Source organism: Carcharodon carcharias, chromosome 19 (assembly GCF_017639515.1).
Source record: "Carcharodon carcharias isolate sCarCar2 chromosome 19, sCarCar2.pri, whole genome shotgun sequence".
Lineage (NCBI taxonomy): Eukaryota > Metazoa > Chordata > Chondrichthyes > Lamniformes > Lamnidae > Carcharodon > Carcharodon carcharias.
This window is the reverse complement of record NC_054485.1, coordinates 52,392,843-52,414,043: the sequence shown is the minus strand read 5'-3', so window position 1 is coordinate 52,414,043 and position 21,201 is coordinate 52,392,843. Positions and strand designations below refer to the sequence as shown.

General features: G+C 45.5%; 1 protein-coding gene across 3 annotated transcripts in view; it reads left to right on the top strand.

The window, feature by feature from the left end:
- Nucleotides 1–7,945, top strand: part of LOC121291737 (mitogen-activated protein kinase kinase kinase 5-like) — a 264,733-nt gene extending 256,788 nt beyond the window's left edge. For all 3 annotated transcript variants that reach the window (XM_041213244.1, XM_041213246.1, XM_041213245.1), the window contains one exon: nucleotides 6,138–7,945. In XM_041213244.1, the coding sequence (XP_041069178.1) occupies nucleotides 6,138–6,240 (103 nt within the window). In that variant the 3' untranslated portion in view covers nucleotides 6,241–7,945. The remainder of the gene's footprint in view (nucleotides 1–6,137) is intronic.
- Nucleotides 7,946–21,201: the final 13,256 nt, after the last annotated feature.

Below are 21,201 nucleotides of genomic sequence, written 5' to 3'. Positions count from 1 at the left end.
GATAATTTAAACCAATATTTTGCATTGGTCTTCAGGGTGGAGGACATTATAAACATCTCAAAGATATCAGGTAAGCAAGGAGCTAATGGGAGGAAAGATCTTGTAACAGTCTCTATTATGAGGGACAAAGTATTTGACAAACTAATGGGACTAAAGGCAGCTAAGTCACCAGAACCTGATGGCCTGCATCCAAGGGTTTTAAAAGAAGTGGCTGCAGAGACAGTGGAGGCATTGGGGGTCGAAATATTCCAGAACTCACTGGATTCTGGGAGGTTCCCAGCAGATTGGAAAACTACTAACCCCTATTCAAGAAGAGAGGGAGACAAAAAGCAAAAAACTAAAAACCAGTCAGCCTATCATCTGTAGTTGAGAAAATGCTAGAATCAATTATTAAGGAAGAAATAGCAGGACATTTAGAAAAGCTTAATGCAATCAAACAGAGTCAACATGGTTTTGTGAAAGGGAAATCATGTTTGACAAATTTGCTGGAGCTCTTTGAGGAAATAATGCGCAGAGTTGGGTAAAGGGGAACTGGTAGATGTAGTGTATTTGGATTTCCGTAAGATATTCGATAAGGTGCCACATAAAAGGTTATTGCAGAAGATAGGAGCTCACGGTATTGGGGTAATGTATTAGCATGGACTGAGGTTAACACACAGAGAGTCGAGATTAATGGGCCTTCTTCAGGTTGGAAAGATGTAACTAGTGGAGTGCCACAAAGATTAGTCCTAGGGCCTCAATTATCTACTATCTATATTAATGACTTGGAGGAGGGGGCAGAGTGTAATTTATCCAAATTTGCTGATGATAAAAAAATAGGTGGCAGGGCATATTGTGATGAGGACATAGGGAATCTGCAAGGGAATATAGATAGGTTGGGAGAGTGAGTAAAAGCTTGGCAGATGGAGTTTAACATAGGAAAGTGTGAGGTCATGCACTTTGGTGGGAAGAATCAAAAGACAGACTATTATTTAAATGGAGCCAAGCTCCAAAAAAGTGCAGCACAGAGGGGCCTGGGTGTTCTTGTGCATGAAACACAAAAAGTTAGCATGCAGGTGCAGCAAGTAACTAAGAAGGCAAATGGAATTTTGGCCTGTATTGCTAGAAGGTTGGAGTTTAAAAACTGGGAAGTCTTGTTACAACCGTACGGGATGTTGGTGAGGCCGCACCTGGAGTACTGTGTACAGTTTCGGTCCCCATATTTAAGAAAGGATATACTGGCACTGGAGGCAATTCAAAAGAGATTCACTAGGCCGATTCCTGGGATGAAGGAGTTGACTTATCGAGAACGGCTAAACAGGTTAGGCCTTTATTCATTAGAGTTTAGAAGAATGAGGGGTGATCTTATTGAAACGTACAAAATTCTGAAGGGGCTTGACAGGGCAGATGTTGATAAGATGTTTCCACTCGTGGGGGACTCTGGAACTGGGGGGCATATTTACAGAATAAGGGTTCACTAATTTAAAACAGAGATGCAAAGGAATTTCCTCTCTCAGAGGGTAGTGAATGTCTGGAATTCCCTACCCCAGAGAGTTGTGGAGGCTAGATCACTGCAAGTATTTAAAGAGGAGATAGATGTTTGAAATATCTGGCAGTTGAGGGCTATGAGGAGCTGGAATGAAAGAGGAGTTGAAGCCTGAGGCAGATCAGCCATGATCTTAGTGAATGGTGGGGCAGGCTGAATGGCTGCCTTCTACTCCTATTTCTTATGCTCTTATGTTACTGTACCGTTCAATCATGAGAACCTGTAACCAGCCTTTCAAAGATTTCAGAACATTTTTAATTTGCCCCAATTCTTTTCTCCTGTTCTATTCTGAAAGAGCAGACTGTCGCCCTCTGCCATCTCACCCAAACGGGCATCCCTTATGCCTGAGACAAGCCCGACCCTGTCATTACTGAGATCAGTCAACTCAGTTCAGTCAATATTAGAGCTCGGGGTTGGTTCAATGTCGCATCCCCACTATGTGAACTCTGCCCACTTCATGTACGCCGTGCATGGTGTGTATATCACTTGCCCACCAGTTATACATCACAAACAACATGCTTACGTACATCTTTTCTATTCCACTTGTGCATCATTTATGCAGTTACCCGCGGTGCCCTCAGTCAACCTTTGTACCAACTTGCGTTCATTTTCTGGCTCATTTTTTCTTCCTCCTCCTGTTCCTGAAGCTGTTGACTCTGTGCTTGATACCTCCCCCTGGTGTTCTTAATATATGCGTAAACCTTGACAGATGGTGTGGATGGGCTGTTTGACCCTGGGAAGGAGGGCACGCAGCCTTAGGCAACCTTCACATGTGCTTCCACCAAGAGTAGGAATGCTGGTTAATGTTTCCCTCCTAGCCGAGGGATAACCAATTACACCGCACAAACTCTCCTTGATCAAATTAGTTAATTGGCACAGTTGAGGGAGCAGCTTCCTCACCTGCATGGCTCAGTACTACATCTTATGATACATTTGGCAAAAGAGATCTTGATGAGACTACACAGCAGCACTGTAGGAAGATCAACTGTCCTCAACCCTTGCATGGTCATTCTGTAAATAGTTAGCTCTTCATTTCCTGAGTTACAACATCCATTGTATACTTGAAGTAAGAGAAACCACATACAGATTTAGAATGGGGGAAACAAGAGACATTCCTAGGACTTACAGCTGTATGAAGGGCACACAATCCATTTCACAAACACTGATCTCCACATTAATCCCAAGTGGTTGTGCCCGTGCTCAGAAAGAACTATTATGAGGGGAGGTATAATGTGAGTTCAGCCGTTGTTAATATAATTGGATTGTTTCTTCAATCACAGCGCAGAGCGTTTCCACCTACACTGGTTTCTTCTTATTTCTCTGTGAACTTCTCTTTGGTGCTTTTAATTCCATCAGCCCTGAAGCTGAGATTTTCACCAAGATTGTGTAAAGACATAGCTGGCTGCTCCCCAGGCAGTGTGCGTGGGCTGTTATTAAACACTGTGCTGTGCTAGATGATGTGGTAATTCGTTCCTTATTGTTTAGCTACTCTGTGAAGATTGTTGGGCAAGACTGTTTATATTATTGTGTCAGCAAATTTACCAAATGTTTGGTAAAGGCCTTTGAGTGGGTTTTTAACAATGTGTTTGTGTGTTTTAATGCATGTGTGAGTTTATATATGTAGGGTGTGTGTGTGTAGTATATATGCATGTGCATTATGTATGCATGCGTGTTTGTGTGTGTGCTATGCATATTTGCAGGGTGCGTTTTTTTTATTCTTCCATGGGATGTGGGTGTCACTGGCAAGGCCAACATTTGTTGCCCATCCCTAACTGCCCTTGAGAAGGTGGTGATGAGTGCACTCATGTGCATGTGCACAAGCATCGCTGCATGTGTGGTGCGCATGTACATGGGGTGCTTGCATCTCCTCTTCATTCAAAGATGCTTAAATCCATTAAATCAAACTGGAATTATGCAATGAAAGCCCCATGTGCTGTTTTATTTAAATTGCCTAATCTGCATGTGTGTGTATACGTGTGTAATGGAAAAAGGGCCTATGCTTATTGGAGATTAGAAGAATGAGAGGTGATCTTATTAAAGCATATAAGATTCTGAGGAAGCTAACAGCTGCTTGCTGGAAAGATTCTCCTCGTGAGGGAAGCTAGAATTGGGGCAGCTTCTGAAGCAGTCTCCCATTAAGACAGAGGTGAGGAGGAATTTCTTCTCAGAGGGATATTAATCTTTGGAATTCTCTACTCTTGCGAACAGCTGATTGAGTTATTGAATATATTCAAGGCTGAGTTAGACAGATTTCTTGATCTGTAAAGGAGTCAAGTATTATGAGGGGCAGGCAGGAAAGTGGAGTTAAGGGCACAGTCAGATCAGATCAGATATGGGACCTTATTGAATGGCAGAGCAGACTCGAGGGGCGAATGGCCTTCTCTTATTTCTCATGTTCTCATTAAAGAAAGACTTGCATTTACATGGTACCATCCACAATTTCAGGATGCCAGAAAGCACTTTACAGCCAAAGGAATAGTCTTAAGTGTAGTCAATGTAGGAAACACGGCAGCCAATTTGACCACAGCCAGCTCCCACAAACAGCAATGTGATATTGACCAGATAATCTGGTTTTTATTAGCTATTATCTGAGGGATAAATATTGGTCAGGATACAAAGAGAACCCTTTGTTGTTCTTCAAATAGTGCCTTATACCTGATAAGGCAAACAGGACCTTGATTTAACATCTCCTCTGAAAAGTGGCATCTCCAACTGGGCAGCACCCCTTCAGTACTGCAGCACACCTTCAATACTGCACTGTCTGCTAGTGTGTTCAAGATTCTGGAGTGGGACTTGAACCCACAACTTACTGACTCAGAAGTGAGAGTGTTACCAATAGAAACACAGCTAACACCATGTGTGTAAGTGCATAATACATAATACCTCAAAAATATGGGGCCTGACAACTACCCAACTGCAGAGCTAAAAACCTGTGCACCAGAGCCATCTGCTCTCCCAGCTGTGCTACAAAACTGGCATTTACCCAACAGGTTGGAAGGTTACCTTAGCATGCCCTATCATGGGAGCCATCATGGGAGTATCAACACCACAAGGTCTGCAGCAGTTCAAGGAGAAGGCTCACCAGGAGGACAGGTAATAAATGTTGGCCTTTACAATGGTGCCCACACCCCAAGAGCCCCCACTACGCATCGCGGGGGCATTTCTGCAAACACATTTGATCCCCATAGCGCTGTACGATATAACATGGCCAGCGCTGTCCCAGGTTACAAAAGAGGGACTTAGGTATCATTTAATGATGGCTCAAAGATACTGCTTTATTTATTTTAAAGAGACATTGCAGAATCAAGTAGCTAAAATCTGGAATTTCCAAATGTGAATTTAAAATCAAGCCATCGTCAGATATATTAATGAAGATGAAATTCACAATTTCAGAAGTCAAATGGTTGCAGAGATCGAAAATTGACTATGGGAGCCAGAATAGACAGTCCTTACTTAATCCCTGGTGAGAATAATTGTTAGATTCCGGAATTTGAACAGTTCAAGATGATAAGTCAGCCATCTCTCAGTTTAATAACAAATAGTTTCAAATCTTGAAACAAAAACAGGAAGTCTCTAAAGAATGGTCATTCGGACTCGAAATGTTAACTCTGTTTCTCTCTCCACAGATGCTGCCAGACCTGCTGAGTTTTTCCAGCATTCTCTGTTTTTGTTTCAGGTTTCCAGCATCTGCAGTATTTTGCTTTCATCAGTTTCAAATCCTGGATAGGCTTAAGTGCAAGCAGAGTGTGGAGTTAATTTTAAAATGTTGTCCAGCAATGTTAAGATCTGTAGAGGCTATGGGTGTGGAATTTGGACTAAATGACGGTCAATCATACTTTAACTAACTATTGAACAGTGGCTAGAATTGCCCAGAATAGTTGGCCAGCTTAATATGATTTATGCAGTACTTTAGTAATTAATGTCTATGGTAAGGAAAAGTGGTCAATGGCATTTGCCTGATGTGAGCAGTTGCCCAGGATACATGGGGATGGTTCAAGTGGTGGCCACTATATTAAAAACATGCAATGGGCCAGAATTTCTCATGTTAATAACAGTGAGTTCAATGTACACACCATTACTGGATACCCTGTGAGTTGCAAATTGTCACGAGTTGCTGAATGATTCATGCTGCTGCTCTGTTAACTTCACAAAAACATCCCCATCTGTTTGAAGAAATTACTGCATTGTGCTGTTAAACTTTACAGCAGAAAGTTAGAGTGTAAGGGAAACTTTTTAATAAGAAGTTTTCTGTTCCTGCAAACCCTTTGACTGCTTTGGCCAAGTGAACGGTGTAACGGTGAAGTGGTAATCCTTTAAAAGATCCGTTGTAGGTCCCACTGCTCGCCAAGATCCCACATGCCCAACTGCCCTAGCTGCACCATTACCAACTCACACTGACAGTAAGTTACAGGGTAAAACATTTTTGGTCTGAGGAGTAAAGAAAAATGTCTAACGAACAGTGCCCTGCTCCAAAACAAGAACTCTGGGCCAATATGTTTGTATGTGTATTTATACATAGCAATATGTGTGTGACACAGGACAGAGGGAGCACAGTGCATTTAGAAAGACAGAATTTATCTATCAGTCACTCAAGGGTTTCTTTCTGCATTAGGGGTGGAATGTTGTGCAGACTCTGGGCTGCAATCAGTTCCCACAGGAAGGTGGAGGGTGAGAAGTATGCACTGGCCACCCACTGCTCAGCTTTCAAAAAGTGAACGCCATCAAGCACCAAGGTGAGACTAAACACTATGACACAGAACTGACAGAGACGCCGGCAAAAGACTCGTGCTTTGAGAACATGCACCTGCTCTGGAATGGCAGTGAAGGGACCGAAGCGAGAGCCACAGACCATCTCCCATGGCTGGGAATGGTGCAACTGTCACTACCACAAGTTTAATCTCGGAGCTGCACCCATCTCAGACATGTTTAGGATTGTGCAACGTCAGAAAGCCGGTAATAATTTGATGTTCACAATTTGCACTCGGTGTGATATTCACAGTGATTTGATGTTCACAACTGGAACTTGCGTGCGCAGTGGCACAATTGTTTACATAGCAAATAACCAGCAGGACCACAGGGTGGGGGCACACAGGCTGGAGCGGGCCCTGCGCTGGGACCTTCCCCTCGCCCTGAAACCCTGGTGGATACTCTGCTTGTCGTCCCTCCTTATGGAGGGCAAACAGGCACTTTAGTTTCAATCCCATTCCAAAACCTAAATACTCTGATTTCCTTGTGCTGTAATTAGATTTGTCAGTTCTGGTTGGACCTATCCCTGTAGGCTTCATCACCTGACCTCCTACAGCCTTTACCCTCATCACCAATACTTTCAGAACTTGTGAACAAAAATGTTCAAAGCAATGAAGACAAACTTTTTTAACGGTTTTTCTCCAGGGTTGCTCACAGCAGTATCCCGGAGATTCATTTTCAATCCCTGGAAACTCCAGGGAAATCCTGGAGCTTTGGAAATCTGGTCATCATGCAGGTAGCAGGTAGTAATGTCCACAACATTAGCATTTCTTACCTAATATTTTAGAAAAACATATTTATTAAAACAATATATTGCATAAATATTCTTTGATGGGGTGATCTAGATTCCTGACGAGCACTTTACCTCCAACTAGGATAACATTGTCTGTCTCTTAATTCGTTCATCTCAGGATAACCCACACACAAACCAGAACTGCAACCTTTGACCTTCCTAGTGTCCACAATCCCGACCCGCGCTGGGAAACATTTTTACTGATCAAGTCACCAGGGGGAGCTTTCCCAACAATCCTGCGCATTATTGTTGACTGGGAGTCTATAAGACAGTGCACTGAGGGGCCACCCAGCTGCAGATGCCCAGTATCATTCTGGTAAATTCAGTGCCAATATATGCTTCTTGAGGTGCTGTTCCCGGAACTGAACGCAGTACGCCAACAGATGCTGACCAAGGTTCTCTACCACTGAAGCCTAACTTTATCATATTTGCATTTTGGCTCGATTGAGAGATAGGTCAGAATTCCTTTTTAATTGCTTTTGAAATCATTCAATAGCTTTTAGTGGTTTGACTTCCCAAATAAGTACCTGTTTCCCATCTAAACACCTCAACTGACTCAAAAGCCATGGCCTCCTGCGCTGGTGCCATCTGCATTTTCACAAACCTTCCTGTGACAAATTTGGACTTCTAAACAGTTCAGGTTGAATTTCCAACATTGTTCTTGTGTTTTCTGTTTGTATCACAGTAAACCCAGCGGGTTTTCCTTCAGTAACATAGACCTGCCATCTGTTACCATCCTCTACATGATTTGAATCAGAGACCATAAGACCATAAGACATAGGAGCAGAAATTAGGCCATTCAGTCCATTGAGTCTGCTGCACCATTCAATCATGGCTGATAAGTTTCTCAACCCCATTTACCCGCCTTCTCCCCGTAACCTTTGATCCCCTTACCAATCAAGAACCTATCTCAGTCTTAAATACACTTAATGACCTGGCCTCCACAGCCTTCTGTGGCAATGAATTCCATAGATTCACCACTCTCTGGCTAATGAAGTTTCTCCTCATCTCTGTTCTAAAAGGTCTTTCCTTTACTCTGAGGCTGTGCCCTCGTGTCCTAGTCTCTCCTACTAATGGAAACATCTTCCCCATGTCCACTCTATCCAGGCCTTTCAGTATTCTGTAAGTTTCAATCAGATCCCCCCTCATCCTTCTAAACTCCATCAAGGAAAGACCCAGAGTCCTCAAACGTTCCTCATATGTTAAGCCCTTCATTCCCGGGATCATTCTCGTGAACCTCCTCTGGACCCTCTCCAGGGCCAGCACATCCTTCCTGAGATATGGGGCCCAAAATTGCTCACAATATTCTAAATGTGGTCTGACTAGAGCCATATAAAGCCTCAGCAGCACATCCCTGCTTTTATATTCTAGTCCTCTTGAAATAAATGCCAACATTGCATTTGCCTTCCTAACTACCGACTCAACCTGCAAGTTAACCTTAAGAGAATCCTGGACTAGGACTCCCAAGTCCCTTTGCACTCCAGACTTCTGAATTCTCTCCCCATTTAGAAAATAGTCTATGCCTCTATTCTTCCTACCAAAGTGCATGACCTCACACTTCCCCACATTGTATTCCATCTGCCATTTCTTTGCCCATTCTCCTAAGCTGTCCAAATTCTTCTGCAGCCTCCCCGCCTCCTCAATACTACTGTCCCTCCACCTATCTTTGTATCATCTGCAAACTTAGCCAGGATGCCCTCAGTTCCTTCATCTAGATCATTAATGTATAAAGTGAAAAGTTGTGGCCCCAACACTGACCCCTGTGGAACTCCACTAGTCACCGGCCACCATCCTGAGAAGGACCCTCTTATCTCCACTCTCTGCCTCATGCCAGACAGCCAATCTTCTATCCATGCTTGTACCTTGCCTCTAACACCATGGGCTCTTATGTTACTGAACAGCCTCCTGTGAGGCACCTTGTCAAAGGCCTTCTGGAAGTCCAAGTAGATAACATCCATTGGCTCTCCTTTGTCTAACCTACTCGTTACCTCCTCAAAGAATTCTAACAGATTTGTCAGGCATGATCTCCCCTTGATGAAGCCATGCTGACTTTGCCCGATTTTACCATGCACTTCCAAGTATTCTGAAATCTCATCCTTAATAATGGGCTCTAAAATCTTACCAATGATCAAGGTCAGGCTAATTGGCCTGTAATTTCCCGTCTTTTGCCTCACTCCCTTCTTAAACAGGGGGGTTACATTAGCGATTTTCCAGTCCTCTGGGATCCTCCCTGACTCCAGTCATTCCTGAAAGATCACCACTAATGCCGCCACTATCTCTTCAGCTATCTCCTTCAGAACTCTGAGGTGTAATCCATCTGATCCAGGTGATTTATCCACCTTCAGACCTTTCAGTTTTCCTAGCACCTTCTCCTTGATAATGGCCACCATACTCACCACTGTCCCCCGACTCTCTTGAACTTTGGGGATGTTACTCATGTCTTCCACTGTGAAGACTGACACAAAGTACCTATTCAGTTCCTCCGCCATTTCTTTGTTCCCCATTACTACTTCTCCAGCCTCATTTTCCAGCGGCCCAATGTCCACTTTTGCCTCTTTCTTACCCTTTATATATCTAAAAAAAACTCTTACAATCTTCTTTTATATTACTGGCTAGTTTTCCCTCATATTTAATCTTCTCCCTCCTTATTTCTTTTTTAGCTGCCCTCTGTTGGTCTTTGTAGGCTTCCCAATCCCCTGGTTTCCCACTGCTCTTCGCCACATTGTATACTTTCTCTTTAGCTTTTATGCTGTCCCTGACTTCCCTTGTCAGCCATGGTTGCCTCGTCCTCCCTTTAGTATGCTTCTTCTTCCTAGGGATGAATTTTTGCTGTGTCTCCCAAATTATTCCCAGAAACTCCTGCCATTGCTGTTCCACTGTCTTTCCTGTTAGACTCATCTCCCAGTCAATTCTGGCCAGCTCCTCCCTCATGCCTCTGTCGTTGCCTTTATTCAACTGTAATACCGTTACATCTGATTCCAGCTTTTTCCTCTCAAATTGCACGGTAAATTCTATCATATTATGGTCACTTCCTCCTAAGGGTTCCTTCACCTTAAGCTCTCTTATCAAATCTGCCTCGTTACACATCACTAAATCTAGAATTGCCTGTTCCCTAGTGGGCTCCACCACAAGCTGCTCCAAAAAGCCATCTCGTAGACATTCCACAAATTCCTTTCCTTGGGATCCATTACCAACCTGATTTTCCCAGTCTACCTGCATATTGAAATCCCCCATGATTACAGTAACCTTGCCTTTCTTACACACCTTTTCTATCTCCTGGTGTATCTTGTCCCCCACATCCTGACTACTGTTTGGAGGCCTGTACATAATTCCCATTATGGTTTTTTTTACCTTTATGGTCCCTCAACTCTACCCACACAGATTCTACATCATCTGACCCTACATCATTTCTTGCTATCGATTTAATTTCATTTCTTACTAACAAAGCAACCCCACCCCCTCTGCCAACCTGCCTATCTTTTCGATAGGATGTATATCCTTAGATATTTAGCTCCCAGACCTGATCTCCTTGCAGCCATGTCTCCGTGATACCCACCACATCATACCTGCCAATTTCAATCTGCGCCACCAGCAGAGCGATCTTGTTTCAATCCTCCACCTTTCAGCCTAGAGATTGCCAAGCAGTAATGAGATAAATGGCCAATTAAACTGTTTTATTAACATTGGCTCAGGAATAAAGGTTGGCCATGACCCTGAGAGAACTATCCTAATCTTCAAACTAGTGTCATGGGCCGTTAGATGGAGTAGAATGGGCCTCTGTTCACTGGAGTTTAGAAGAATGAGATGTGATCTCCTTGAAACAGAGTCACAGGCTGGGATTTTCTGGCCCTGTCATGGCAGGACAATCCCAGTGGCAGGTGGCGCTGGAAAATCCCACCCACAGAATTGTTACAGCACCAAAGGAGGCCATTCAGCCCATTGTGTCTGCTGGCTTTCCAAATGAGAAATTCACAGATGCCATTCCCTCACTTTCTCCCCGTAGCCCTGCACAATTTCCCTTTTCAGATGATAATCCAATTCCCTTTTGAAAGCCTCATTGGAACCTGCTTCCACTACACTCACAGGCAGTGCATTCCAGATCTTAACTACCCACTGTGTGAAAAAGTTTCTCCACATGTCTCCATTTCTTCTTTTGCCAGTTGCCTTAATCTGTGCCCTCTCGTACTCGATCCTTCCACCAATGGAATTTCTCCCTATCTACACTGTCTGGACCCCTCATAATTTTGAACACCTCTATAAAATCTCCTCTCAACCTTCTCTAAAGGAAACAGCCCCAACTTCTCCAATCCAAAGCTTACAAATTTATTGAAGGGTTTGACTAGTAAATGCTGGGAGGCTGCGTGCCCAAGCTGCAGAGTGGAGACTTAGGAGCCATTGTCTCAGGGTAAGGGGTTGACCATTAAGGACTGAGATGAGGAGAAATTTTGTTACTCAGAGGGCTGTGAATCGTTGGAACTCCCTAGAGGAATTCCCTGGAAACTCAGACTGAGATTGATAGAATTTTGGGCATTAAGGGAATTAAGGAATATAGGGATAGGGCAGGGAAATAGAGTTGATGTTGGAGTTCAGCCATGACCTTACTGAATGGCAGAGTAGGCTTAAAGGGCTATATGGTATGCACCTGCTTCTAGTTCTTATATTCAGCCAAACCCTCTCAGAAGCACACCTTGTTTGGAATTGTTGAAATAGTGACACCTTCAAGCCCTCAGCTTTAACTTTCCAGTGTGAGCTGAGGCTCAGTAGCAGCACTCTCACCTAAATTTGAAGGTTGGGGTTCAGACCCCATGCCGGAGACTTGTGCACAGAATCCAGGCTGACACTCCCAGTGCAGCACTAAAGGAGTGCTGCACTGTTGAAGGTGCCCATCTTTCCAATGTGTTGTCAAACCAAAGCCCTTCTCGGGCGAATGTAAAAGATCCCATGGCACTATTTTGAAGAACGCATGGGAGCTTACCCAGTGTCATGGCCAACATTTATTCCTCAAGCAACATCACTACAGTTGTTTAATTGATCATTTATTCCATTGCTATTTGTGGGAGTTTGCTATGCACAAGTTGGCTGCTACATTTCCTACACTACAACAGTGACTACGCTTCAAAAACTACTTCATTGGCTATAAATGTTTTGGGACAGCCAGTGATTGTGAATGGCACTATATAAATGCAAGTCTTTCTTTTCTTTCCATAAGTGTCTGCACTTCACGAAAATGTATTGAATTGTCTGTAAATGCTTTTGAAGATCCTGAGGTCATGAAAGCTGGGGTGTAGATTTATCTGTACAAACAAAGATCTACTGTGACATCTTTTCCTTTATAAGGTGTAAACATAAAACTTATCTTTTCGTTGAATATTTTGTTAAATAAAACCTATTTTTCTTTACTTCTACATTCTGGTCTTTTATTTTCTTATCAGTGTTAGAAAATCAAATACCTTTCATGGAAGCTGTGCTGTGTGTGGTCGGGGTTGTGCTCTTTGGGGTGGGGTTGTGCGCTTTGGGGTCGGGGTTGTGCACTTTGGGGTCGGGGTTGTGCGCTTTGGGGTCGGAATTGTGCGCTTTGGGGTCGGGGTTGTGCTCTTTGGGGTCGGGGTTGTGCTCTTTGGGGTCGGAATTGTGCGCTTTGGGGTGGGGGTTGTGTGCTCTGTGGGGTCGGGATTGTGCACTGTGGGGTCGGGGTTGTGCGCTGTAGCTTTTTCATGTTTTCTGATGTTTGTTCTCTCTGGGCAGCCTGCTGGGGCAGTTGTATGAAGGGCAGTCTCTATCTGGATGACTTTTGCCATCTGTAACTATACTGTGTGTACACCACCCTTATGTAATTGTAATAAGTAGCTGGTACTGTACAGTAGTGGTCAAGTTATCAGACTAGTAATCTAGGCCTAGGCTACTAATCCAGTAAAACATGCAAATGGCACCAAGGCACATTGAGAAATTGAATTCAGATTAAGTAACAAGTTCAGGAAATTAAAAACTGCTACTAGCAAAAAGTATGGAACCTCCTCCTCCAGTTATTAGTTTAATTGTCCACCACTATTTATGACTGGATGTGGTAGGACTGCAGAGCTTACGTGGGATTGCTTTGCTCTGTGTATTGCATACACTTTTGCTGTTTGGCAGGGAAGTAGTCCTGTGTTGTAGCTTCACCAGGTTGACACCTCAGTTTTAGGTATGCCTGGTGCTGCTTCTGACATGCCCTCCTGCACCCTTCATTGAACCAGTGTTGAACCCCTGGTTTGATGGTAATAACAGAGTGGGGGATATGCCCAGTCTTGAGTCACTAGACCTGTTCAAAATCTATTGCATTTAGCACGATGGTAGTACCACACAACACGATAGAGGGTATCCTCAGTGTGAACAAGGGACTTCATCTCCATGAGGACTGAGCAGTGGTCACTTTTACCAATACTGTCATGGACAGATGCGTCTGTGACAGGTAGATTGGTGAGGATGAGGTCAAGTAGGTTTTTCCCTCTTCTTGATAGCCTCACCACCTGCCGCAGACCCAGTCTAGCAGATTTGTCCTTTAGAACTCGGCCAGCTCGGTCAGTAGTAGTGCTACCGAGCCAGTCTTGGTGATGGACATTTAAGTCCCCCACCCACAGTACATTCTGTGCCCTTGCCACCCTCAGTGCTTCCTCCAAGCGGTGTTCAACATGGAGGAGCACTGATTCATCTGCTGAGGGAGAGCAGTGGTACATGGTAATCAGCAAGAAGTTTCTTTTCCCATGTTTGACCTGATGCCATGAGACTTAATGGGTTCCAGAGTCAATGTTGAGGACTCCCAGGGCAGCTCCTTCCCGACTATACCACTGTGCCACTACCTCTGCTGGGTCTGGCCTGCCGGTGGGACAGGACATACCCAGGGATGCTGATGGTGGTGTTTGGGTCATTCTCTGTCCGGTACGATTCACTGGGTATGACTCTGGGTGGAATTTTCCATGCCCATTGGTGTCAGGTGTCATGGTGGGCATGAGCAGACAATATGGCAGGAAGGCCAGATATCTGTTTCGCGCTATTGTGAAACCAGTTTGCCATCGTCCGCTCCGCCGGTCAATGGTGGACATCATTTTAATACATCTGCGTATCATTAAAAGCCCTGTTCACAGGAATCATCCCCTCAGGCTAGATCATCCAGGCACATCAGTGTGAGACTAGCTTTTAATTCCAGATTTATTAATTTAATTTAAATTTCACCAGCTGCCATAGTGGAATTTGAACCCATGTCTCCAGGGCATTAGTCTGGGCCCCTGGATTATTAATCCAGTGACATTAGCACTGCAGCAGTGCCCCCTCTCCACCTTGGACTTCTCAGTCTAAATCATAAGCTTGTGGTTTGAGCCCCACTCTAAGATTTAAGCACTAGGCTGACTCCTGCTTAGCTCCCAGCTAAGCAACATCTAATTTTAAAATTGTTTTCAACATTCCTCCGTGTCCTTACTCTTCCCTATCTCTGTGATCTCTTCCAGCCCCACAACCCTCTAAACTTTTCTAACACTGGCCTTTTCAGTGTCTGATCTTAATCGCTCCATGGTCAGTAGCAATGCCTTCAGCTGCCTCAGCCCTAAGCTCTGGAATTCCCCCCTTAAACCTCCCAGCCTGTCTTTCTTCATTTGAGACAGTCCTGAAAAACTACCTCTTTGATCAAGCTTTTAATCATCTGCCCTAATATCAATTTATGCGACTATTTTGCTAAATAATAACTAATTTTTTTTACGTCAACATTCTGGCCTTCTCTTGTAAAAATCATAGGAACTCCTCTATTGCCTTGGCCAATATTTATCCCTCAATGCCACCCAAATCTGATTAACTATTCATTTATTTCATTAATGTGTGAGGGACTAAGACCTCACCCTGCATAATTTTTAAAAATAAAATTTATAGAGATGTATTCATTGCTATCTCTGAAGATTTAAAACTGGACAAAGACCTAATATGGCTGAATCTATGTCTGCTTGTGACCCTCAAGCAGGAGAAGCTGACTGGCAGCATTGGGGAAACTCGCACCTCATTGTCTCTGAAGAGCCACTAATGACCCTCTATGGGCTGCACAGATCAAATTCAAAAAAGCCATCTGAATTTCATAACCTAGGCTGGCCATTAGGAGTCTGTTCCTCTGCTAGGAAAATGAACCCCATAACTTTCCTTTCAATTCGTAATGGTTGAGGCTTTTAACAATCCCGGGGACCCAGACGAGGGATACACACACTTTGTCAAAGACAGAGTGGAGAGGTGGGAGTCATGTGACATGGACCTAGTTTATGGAACCAGTAATATTGCCTTGTTGTACTGCAAGGATAGTCTGCCATTTTACCATCTAACTAGCAGCATCACAAAAAAGGGAACTTTGCCTAGATTGAATACCTGGCTCCTTCTACACTGTTTCAACCGGGACTTCTGCACTATAGCCTACAAAACTGATTCATCTCTGCATGCCTATCTCATTGGGTGAAGTCAACTCCACTGGAAAAGTGAATTATACAGCATTGGTTTTCAATCTGCTAAGCCTAGTGAAGGAATATCTCATTGGACTTTGATTCTGGATTCAGGGCCCACGTGAAACAATATTTCTTTTCCCTGTGGTCTCTGCTCTGTAAGTCTTTTCTTCTCTATCCCTCTTTTACTTTATGAATGCAAAGGGGGCAACATTGCAATCCCCCTCCTGCATTTGAGTATGTGCAAATAAACTAACCCTTAGGATGAACTCAATCTCAAGTTTAACAGAAAATTGGACCACACCAAAACTGAGGGGTTGGGAAATACGCCACGACTTGCAAAGGGGAAAGAGAATCAAAAACCGCTTTCTGTTTATGGACGGGTATTGAGAGGAGAAATTAGTGCTATTTAAATTAAGCTCCCCTACCCCACCCATCCATAACTGCTATTTGGAGCTTGCCAAATGTAAATTGAGCTGCCACTTTTCCCTTCAGAAAGTACAGCATTGGCTGTGAATGCTCTGGGACAACCTGAAGTTCTTATGAAGGCAAACTTGTTTGTTTTTGTGAATGTAACAAGAAAAATCGCATTGAACTTGAAACAGGAACGAGTCCCACGTGAGCACTTCCTGACTTGCGATATCTAGCAGATTTAATTCATTTGCAGAGACACGCTCCTACTTCCAAATGCTCCACAACCTGTTTTTGTCATTTCTATCCTTTAATTGTTGATTTGCTGTTCTGGCAGCAGTGTGCATTGCCTGGGATTCAGGTAAGTGGTGATGATTGCCAAGTTAGATATAATCCCTTTCCACACCACCCCACCACCCCTGCTCCCCAGCTTTTCTTATGAGCACTAAGAGCACAAAAACACTAACCTACTGGGTAACTCCGCCCCAGTCCCCATTAACTAATAACCTTGTTCTCCCTCACTGCTACATAGCAATAACTCACTAAACACTTCATCCACACCATCACTTAAACAAAGGGATTGATCAGGGGATCAGACCTGCAAAACGAAATATTAGTCATTCACATTTTTCTCCAATGGTTGATTATAAATGAAGAACAGGAAGACACATTAAGCCTAATGGAGTTTTTATATCATAATCCTGAATCTTGCGCTCTGATGTCGGGTGTGCATCCGATTCGAATGCATGTAAAATTGCGCGGAAAGACGTAGGCTACGCGTCCCGATGTCATCCTGCAGGCATGCAATATTGAGCTCGGCGGGCGCTGCTCTGACTCCTGCGTGTGCCTGCCCGCAATTAAAGGGCCAATTATGGTCATTAAAAGCCCTATTGACCGCGATGTTATGTTGCCCGTGTGATTTTTAGCTCGCCACACGGGCAAAACCAGTGGACAGAATTCATGTTTTAATCATTTCCTCATCCACGGGCAGGATTAAAGGCCAGGGAGCAGCAGCAATTTCTCTGTCATTGCCAGTCCTTTGCTGTGTGAGTACAGAGTTAGCCCAGAGTTTCTTTGCATCTCATTTGATTGGCAAGCCTGCCTTTCAGCATCTCAGGTCCTCATCTTCCCTGGAAGGTTTCCCTGAGTGTTGCAGCTCAGAGTTCCTTCATTTTCAAGGCACTGCTCCTCTGCATCCCATCTAATGGGGACAGTGTATCCCACTGGTGGAACCTCCTCTGAAGAGGAAGAGAGGGGCAGGAGGGAGAGGAGGCCAGGTGGGCACGGGCAGTGTCCCAGGGGCAGTTCTGGAATAGAAGAGGCAGAGGCTCAGTTGGTGCAGGGCCAGCAGTGTGGCCAAGGCAGGAGGGCATGCTAAAGACACCACTACCCAGCGGCTAGAGTGTTCAGGCAATGCTTCAGCCACCTCCAGATGTCTGACGTCTAGTGCTGCAGGAGAATCCGCCTTTCCAGGGACATAGTGACAGCAATATGTCACATGATAGATCCAGAAATAGCCTCCAATGGTGTGGCCGGACACCCCATGCCAGTGGCTTTGAAGGTGACAGTGACCCTCGATCTCTCTGCCTCTGGTTCTTTTCAGGGCTCAGTGGGGGATCTGTGCAGCATTTCTCAGTCAGCTACACACAGCTGCAACAAGCTCGTGACTGATGCTATCTTTACACACGTCTGCAAAACATCCACCTCCAGAGAGATGAGGCAAGCCAGGCGGAGAGAGCACGAGGCTTTGCTGTGATGGCTGGGTTCCCCCGTGTCCAGAGTGTGATAGGTGCACTCACGTGGCCATCAAGGCACCAGCAGGTGAGCCTGGAGCTTCCGTAAACAGAAAGCGCTTCACTCAATGTATGTTCAAATCGTCCATGACCACAGGGCACAGATTCTCCAAGTTTGTGCCCGTTACCCTGGGAGCTCACACGATGCTTACATCTTGTGGCACTCACAGGTACCAAGACTGTTCATGGCTCCTGCATGAGTGGATGAATGGCTCCTGGGTGACAAGAGCTATCGTTGAAGAGGTGGCTGATGACCTCACTCCTTCACCCAAGAACTGAGGCCAAGGAGAGATACAACAGGAGTCATGTTTCCACAAGGGCAGTGGTGGAGAGGACCATCGGGCTGCTGAAGATGCACTTCAGGTGCCTGGTTTGGTCAGGGGGAGCATTGCTGTATCCTCCAGAGTGTATCTCCCTCACAGTCGCCGCATACTGCGTCCTGCACAACTTGGCTCTGGCAAGGAGGGACCCACTGGGGGCTGAGGAAAGCGAGGCAGCTCCACAGGTCATGGAGGATGACTCAAGTGATGGCTCAGAGGAAGAGCCTGGGGAGACACAGAGAGAGAAATTCGAGGCAGAGGACAGGAACCTTCATGGAGGCAGGGACACCAGGGATGCTTTGATCCAGCGAATCTTCAGCTGGGCATCCAAGGCATCGATGCCTCGTCAAGCCAATGGCACCGTCTCCTTTGCTAACAGTCAATAAATCAGAACACAAACCAAAATGCCAGCACCACACAACACAATAGTTTTACAAGCCTGTGCTGCATTGGCACCTATTCATACCATCCAGCCAACTCAGCCCATTTAAGTTAAAAAATGATTATGTTTCTTCAGATGAACAAACAAAGTGGTCATCCTTAATACAAACTTCAAAATAATTAATGCAAAAAATGTCACCTGTGACACGGCCCTGTTGTGTTCAAGATGCCTTCAATTTATGCCTGCAGGTGCAGCATCTTGATGCCCCCACCTGTTTACAGTGACGCTAGAGACCGTCTGCTCACTCTGCTGTCCTGGTGAACCTGATGACCTTGGCAGTCGTCCTCTGGCTGCTGGAGCCTGAGCAGGCTCTGCCTGGGAGGGTGCATCCAGCCCCATGGCTGGGCACTCCTCAGTCACCACGGCATCATCAGATGCAGCGGACACTGGCAGAGGGGTGGAGGAGCTGATGCTCTTATCCAGAGCACCCTGAGAGAAGCCGATAGAGATGACAGGCAGCTCATCTGTCAGCATGAGATGCGTTTTCACCTCCCTGTTCACCATTGATGGACGGGCACCTAGCAGGGAGACTTGGTGCCTCATACATCTCTCACACTGGCAGTGACCTCCTCAGGTCTCACACTGCCTGTGTGAGGGTTTGCAGGTCCGAATGTAGCCCCAGGGACCCCTGAGTCTGCTCCTGAAGCTGCCTCTCCATGAGAGTTGCCACTTTCTCAATGGAGGAGGCTGTGCACTCGGTGTTAAGGATCAATGCGGAACTCATGCTCCGCGTGGACTGCTCCATGGCAAAGACCATGGCATGCAGGCCCTCATGGATCTCTGCCAGTTCTTCCCATGCATCCCGCTGGACATCCACCATCGGCCGCCTGATTGGCGACTCCAGAGGCTCATCATCTGCCTCAGAGGCAGCATGGCCCTGGTCTCCAGTTGTGCTCCAGCTGTGCTCCCACTGTCGGCTCCCTGTGACCTCTCCGCCTTTGCTAGCTCCTCATGTGAGTGTGATGTGCCCTCACCACTGTATACTACCCGTGGAGCTGAATAACTAATGCCCACTGCGCCTGGTTCAGAGAAACAGTGTGACATTCGTGCAGGTGTGATATCTTCCTCGGGGTTCAATAGGGGGTCCTCGGGATCACAGGTGGCTCCTGTGGATGGCGCATCTGCGGGCGGAAGGCAAAGGACCAGTACTTTCAATCACCAATGTCACTATGCATGCTCAGCGGGCTGAGGAGACAGTGGAGACCTGCTGCATTGGAGCTTCACTGGCCTCTCTGGCTACAACAGTTCAGTTTCTGATGAGAGGAACCCGTTATGTTTCCAGTACCCACCACACACACATCTGTCACCAGCACTCTTACCTTCACCCGAGACCCCGCCTCACTGCGACTGGAGGAGGGAATTGGCCGGTGGCATTCCAGCTCCAGTGCATTGCTCTCGTACTTCGTGAGGATGCAGATTCGGCTCCTCTACCCACTCTGCAGTGCTCCGCAGTGTTCTGGCTGCTTTTCTCCTGACAAGGAAAAATAGCCTCATTATTGCTCCGTCTCCCTGAAGGTCCTTTCCTGGCTTATTCCCGCCCTCCCACCCAGGCATTAGGCGGGCCTTGTCACTGTGGCTAACCTCACCCTGCAATGTACTGAGGCCAGTTGTGCTGACATCCCAGCCTTGGCAGGGCAGGGCTTCAGTGCCGGTTGTCATACACACCCTTAGACCCTGGAATGTTCCAAGAAACAGGCACCTGACTAAAGCTTTCCACATTTCTGCATTTACCCTTGCTGACCACAGCAGATCATTGAACCTTTTGTGGCACTGAAGCCACATCACATTGTGCCCACTGATCTGGGCGGCGACCTCTGGCCAGGCCGTCTTGGTCATGTGGGGTGACCTTCTCTTACCATCCCTGGCCATTAGGGTATGCCACCTGGCACTGAAGGGTCATTCGGACTCGAAACGTTAACTGTGTTCCTCTCCGCAGATGCTGCCAGACCTGCTGAGTTTTTCTAGGTATTTTTGTTTTTGTCCAAGTAACATTTAGACTGGCGCCTCAGTCTCAGTATAAGTGTGCTTTTTGGTTTGCTCTTTCTGTAGCAGATTGGGTATCTGAATGCACGTGTATAGTAAAGCAAAGCTGCCGGCCTTCGCTCAGCTCACTCCCAGCCACCTCTTGAGTCAACAGGTTGTGGAGTTAAAGCCACATTCCAGCACATAACTTGAGCTGCTACTCCAGTGCAGTATTCAGAGCTGCATTGTTGGAGGTTGATGAGATGAGATGTTAAACCCAGATAATCTTTCAGGTTGCTGACCTTTCACCATTAATGCTACCTGACCTGCTGATATTTCCAGCATTTTCTGTTTCCATTTTATTTTTCCAGCATCCGCAGTACTTTGCTCTTGTTTTTGTTAAACTGAGGTATTAACTACCCTGGAAGGTAAAGGCGTTACTTGAAGAACAGCAGGGGAGTTTGCCTGGCATCCTGATCATTATTTCCCTCTCAACAAATGCCATTTAAAAATTAAAAAACAATCAGACAGTTAATTATCTCATTGCAGCTCGTGGGACCTTGCTAAGCGCAATTTGGTAGCCACATTTCTTACATTACAACACTGAGCACACTTTGACAACACTTAATTGGCTATATAGAGCTTTGGGATACCCTTAATATGTGGAAGTTCTTATTTTTAAACATTAGGAATGTATCAAATCTTTTTTGCTGTATTCACACACTCTGCACAACAGACGACACTAACAAGCTGCCCTCTTTG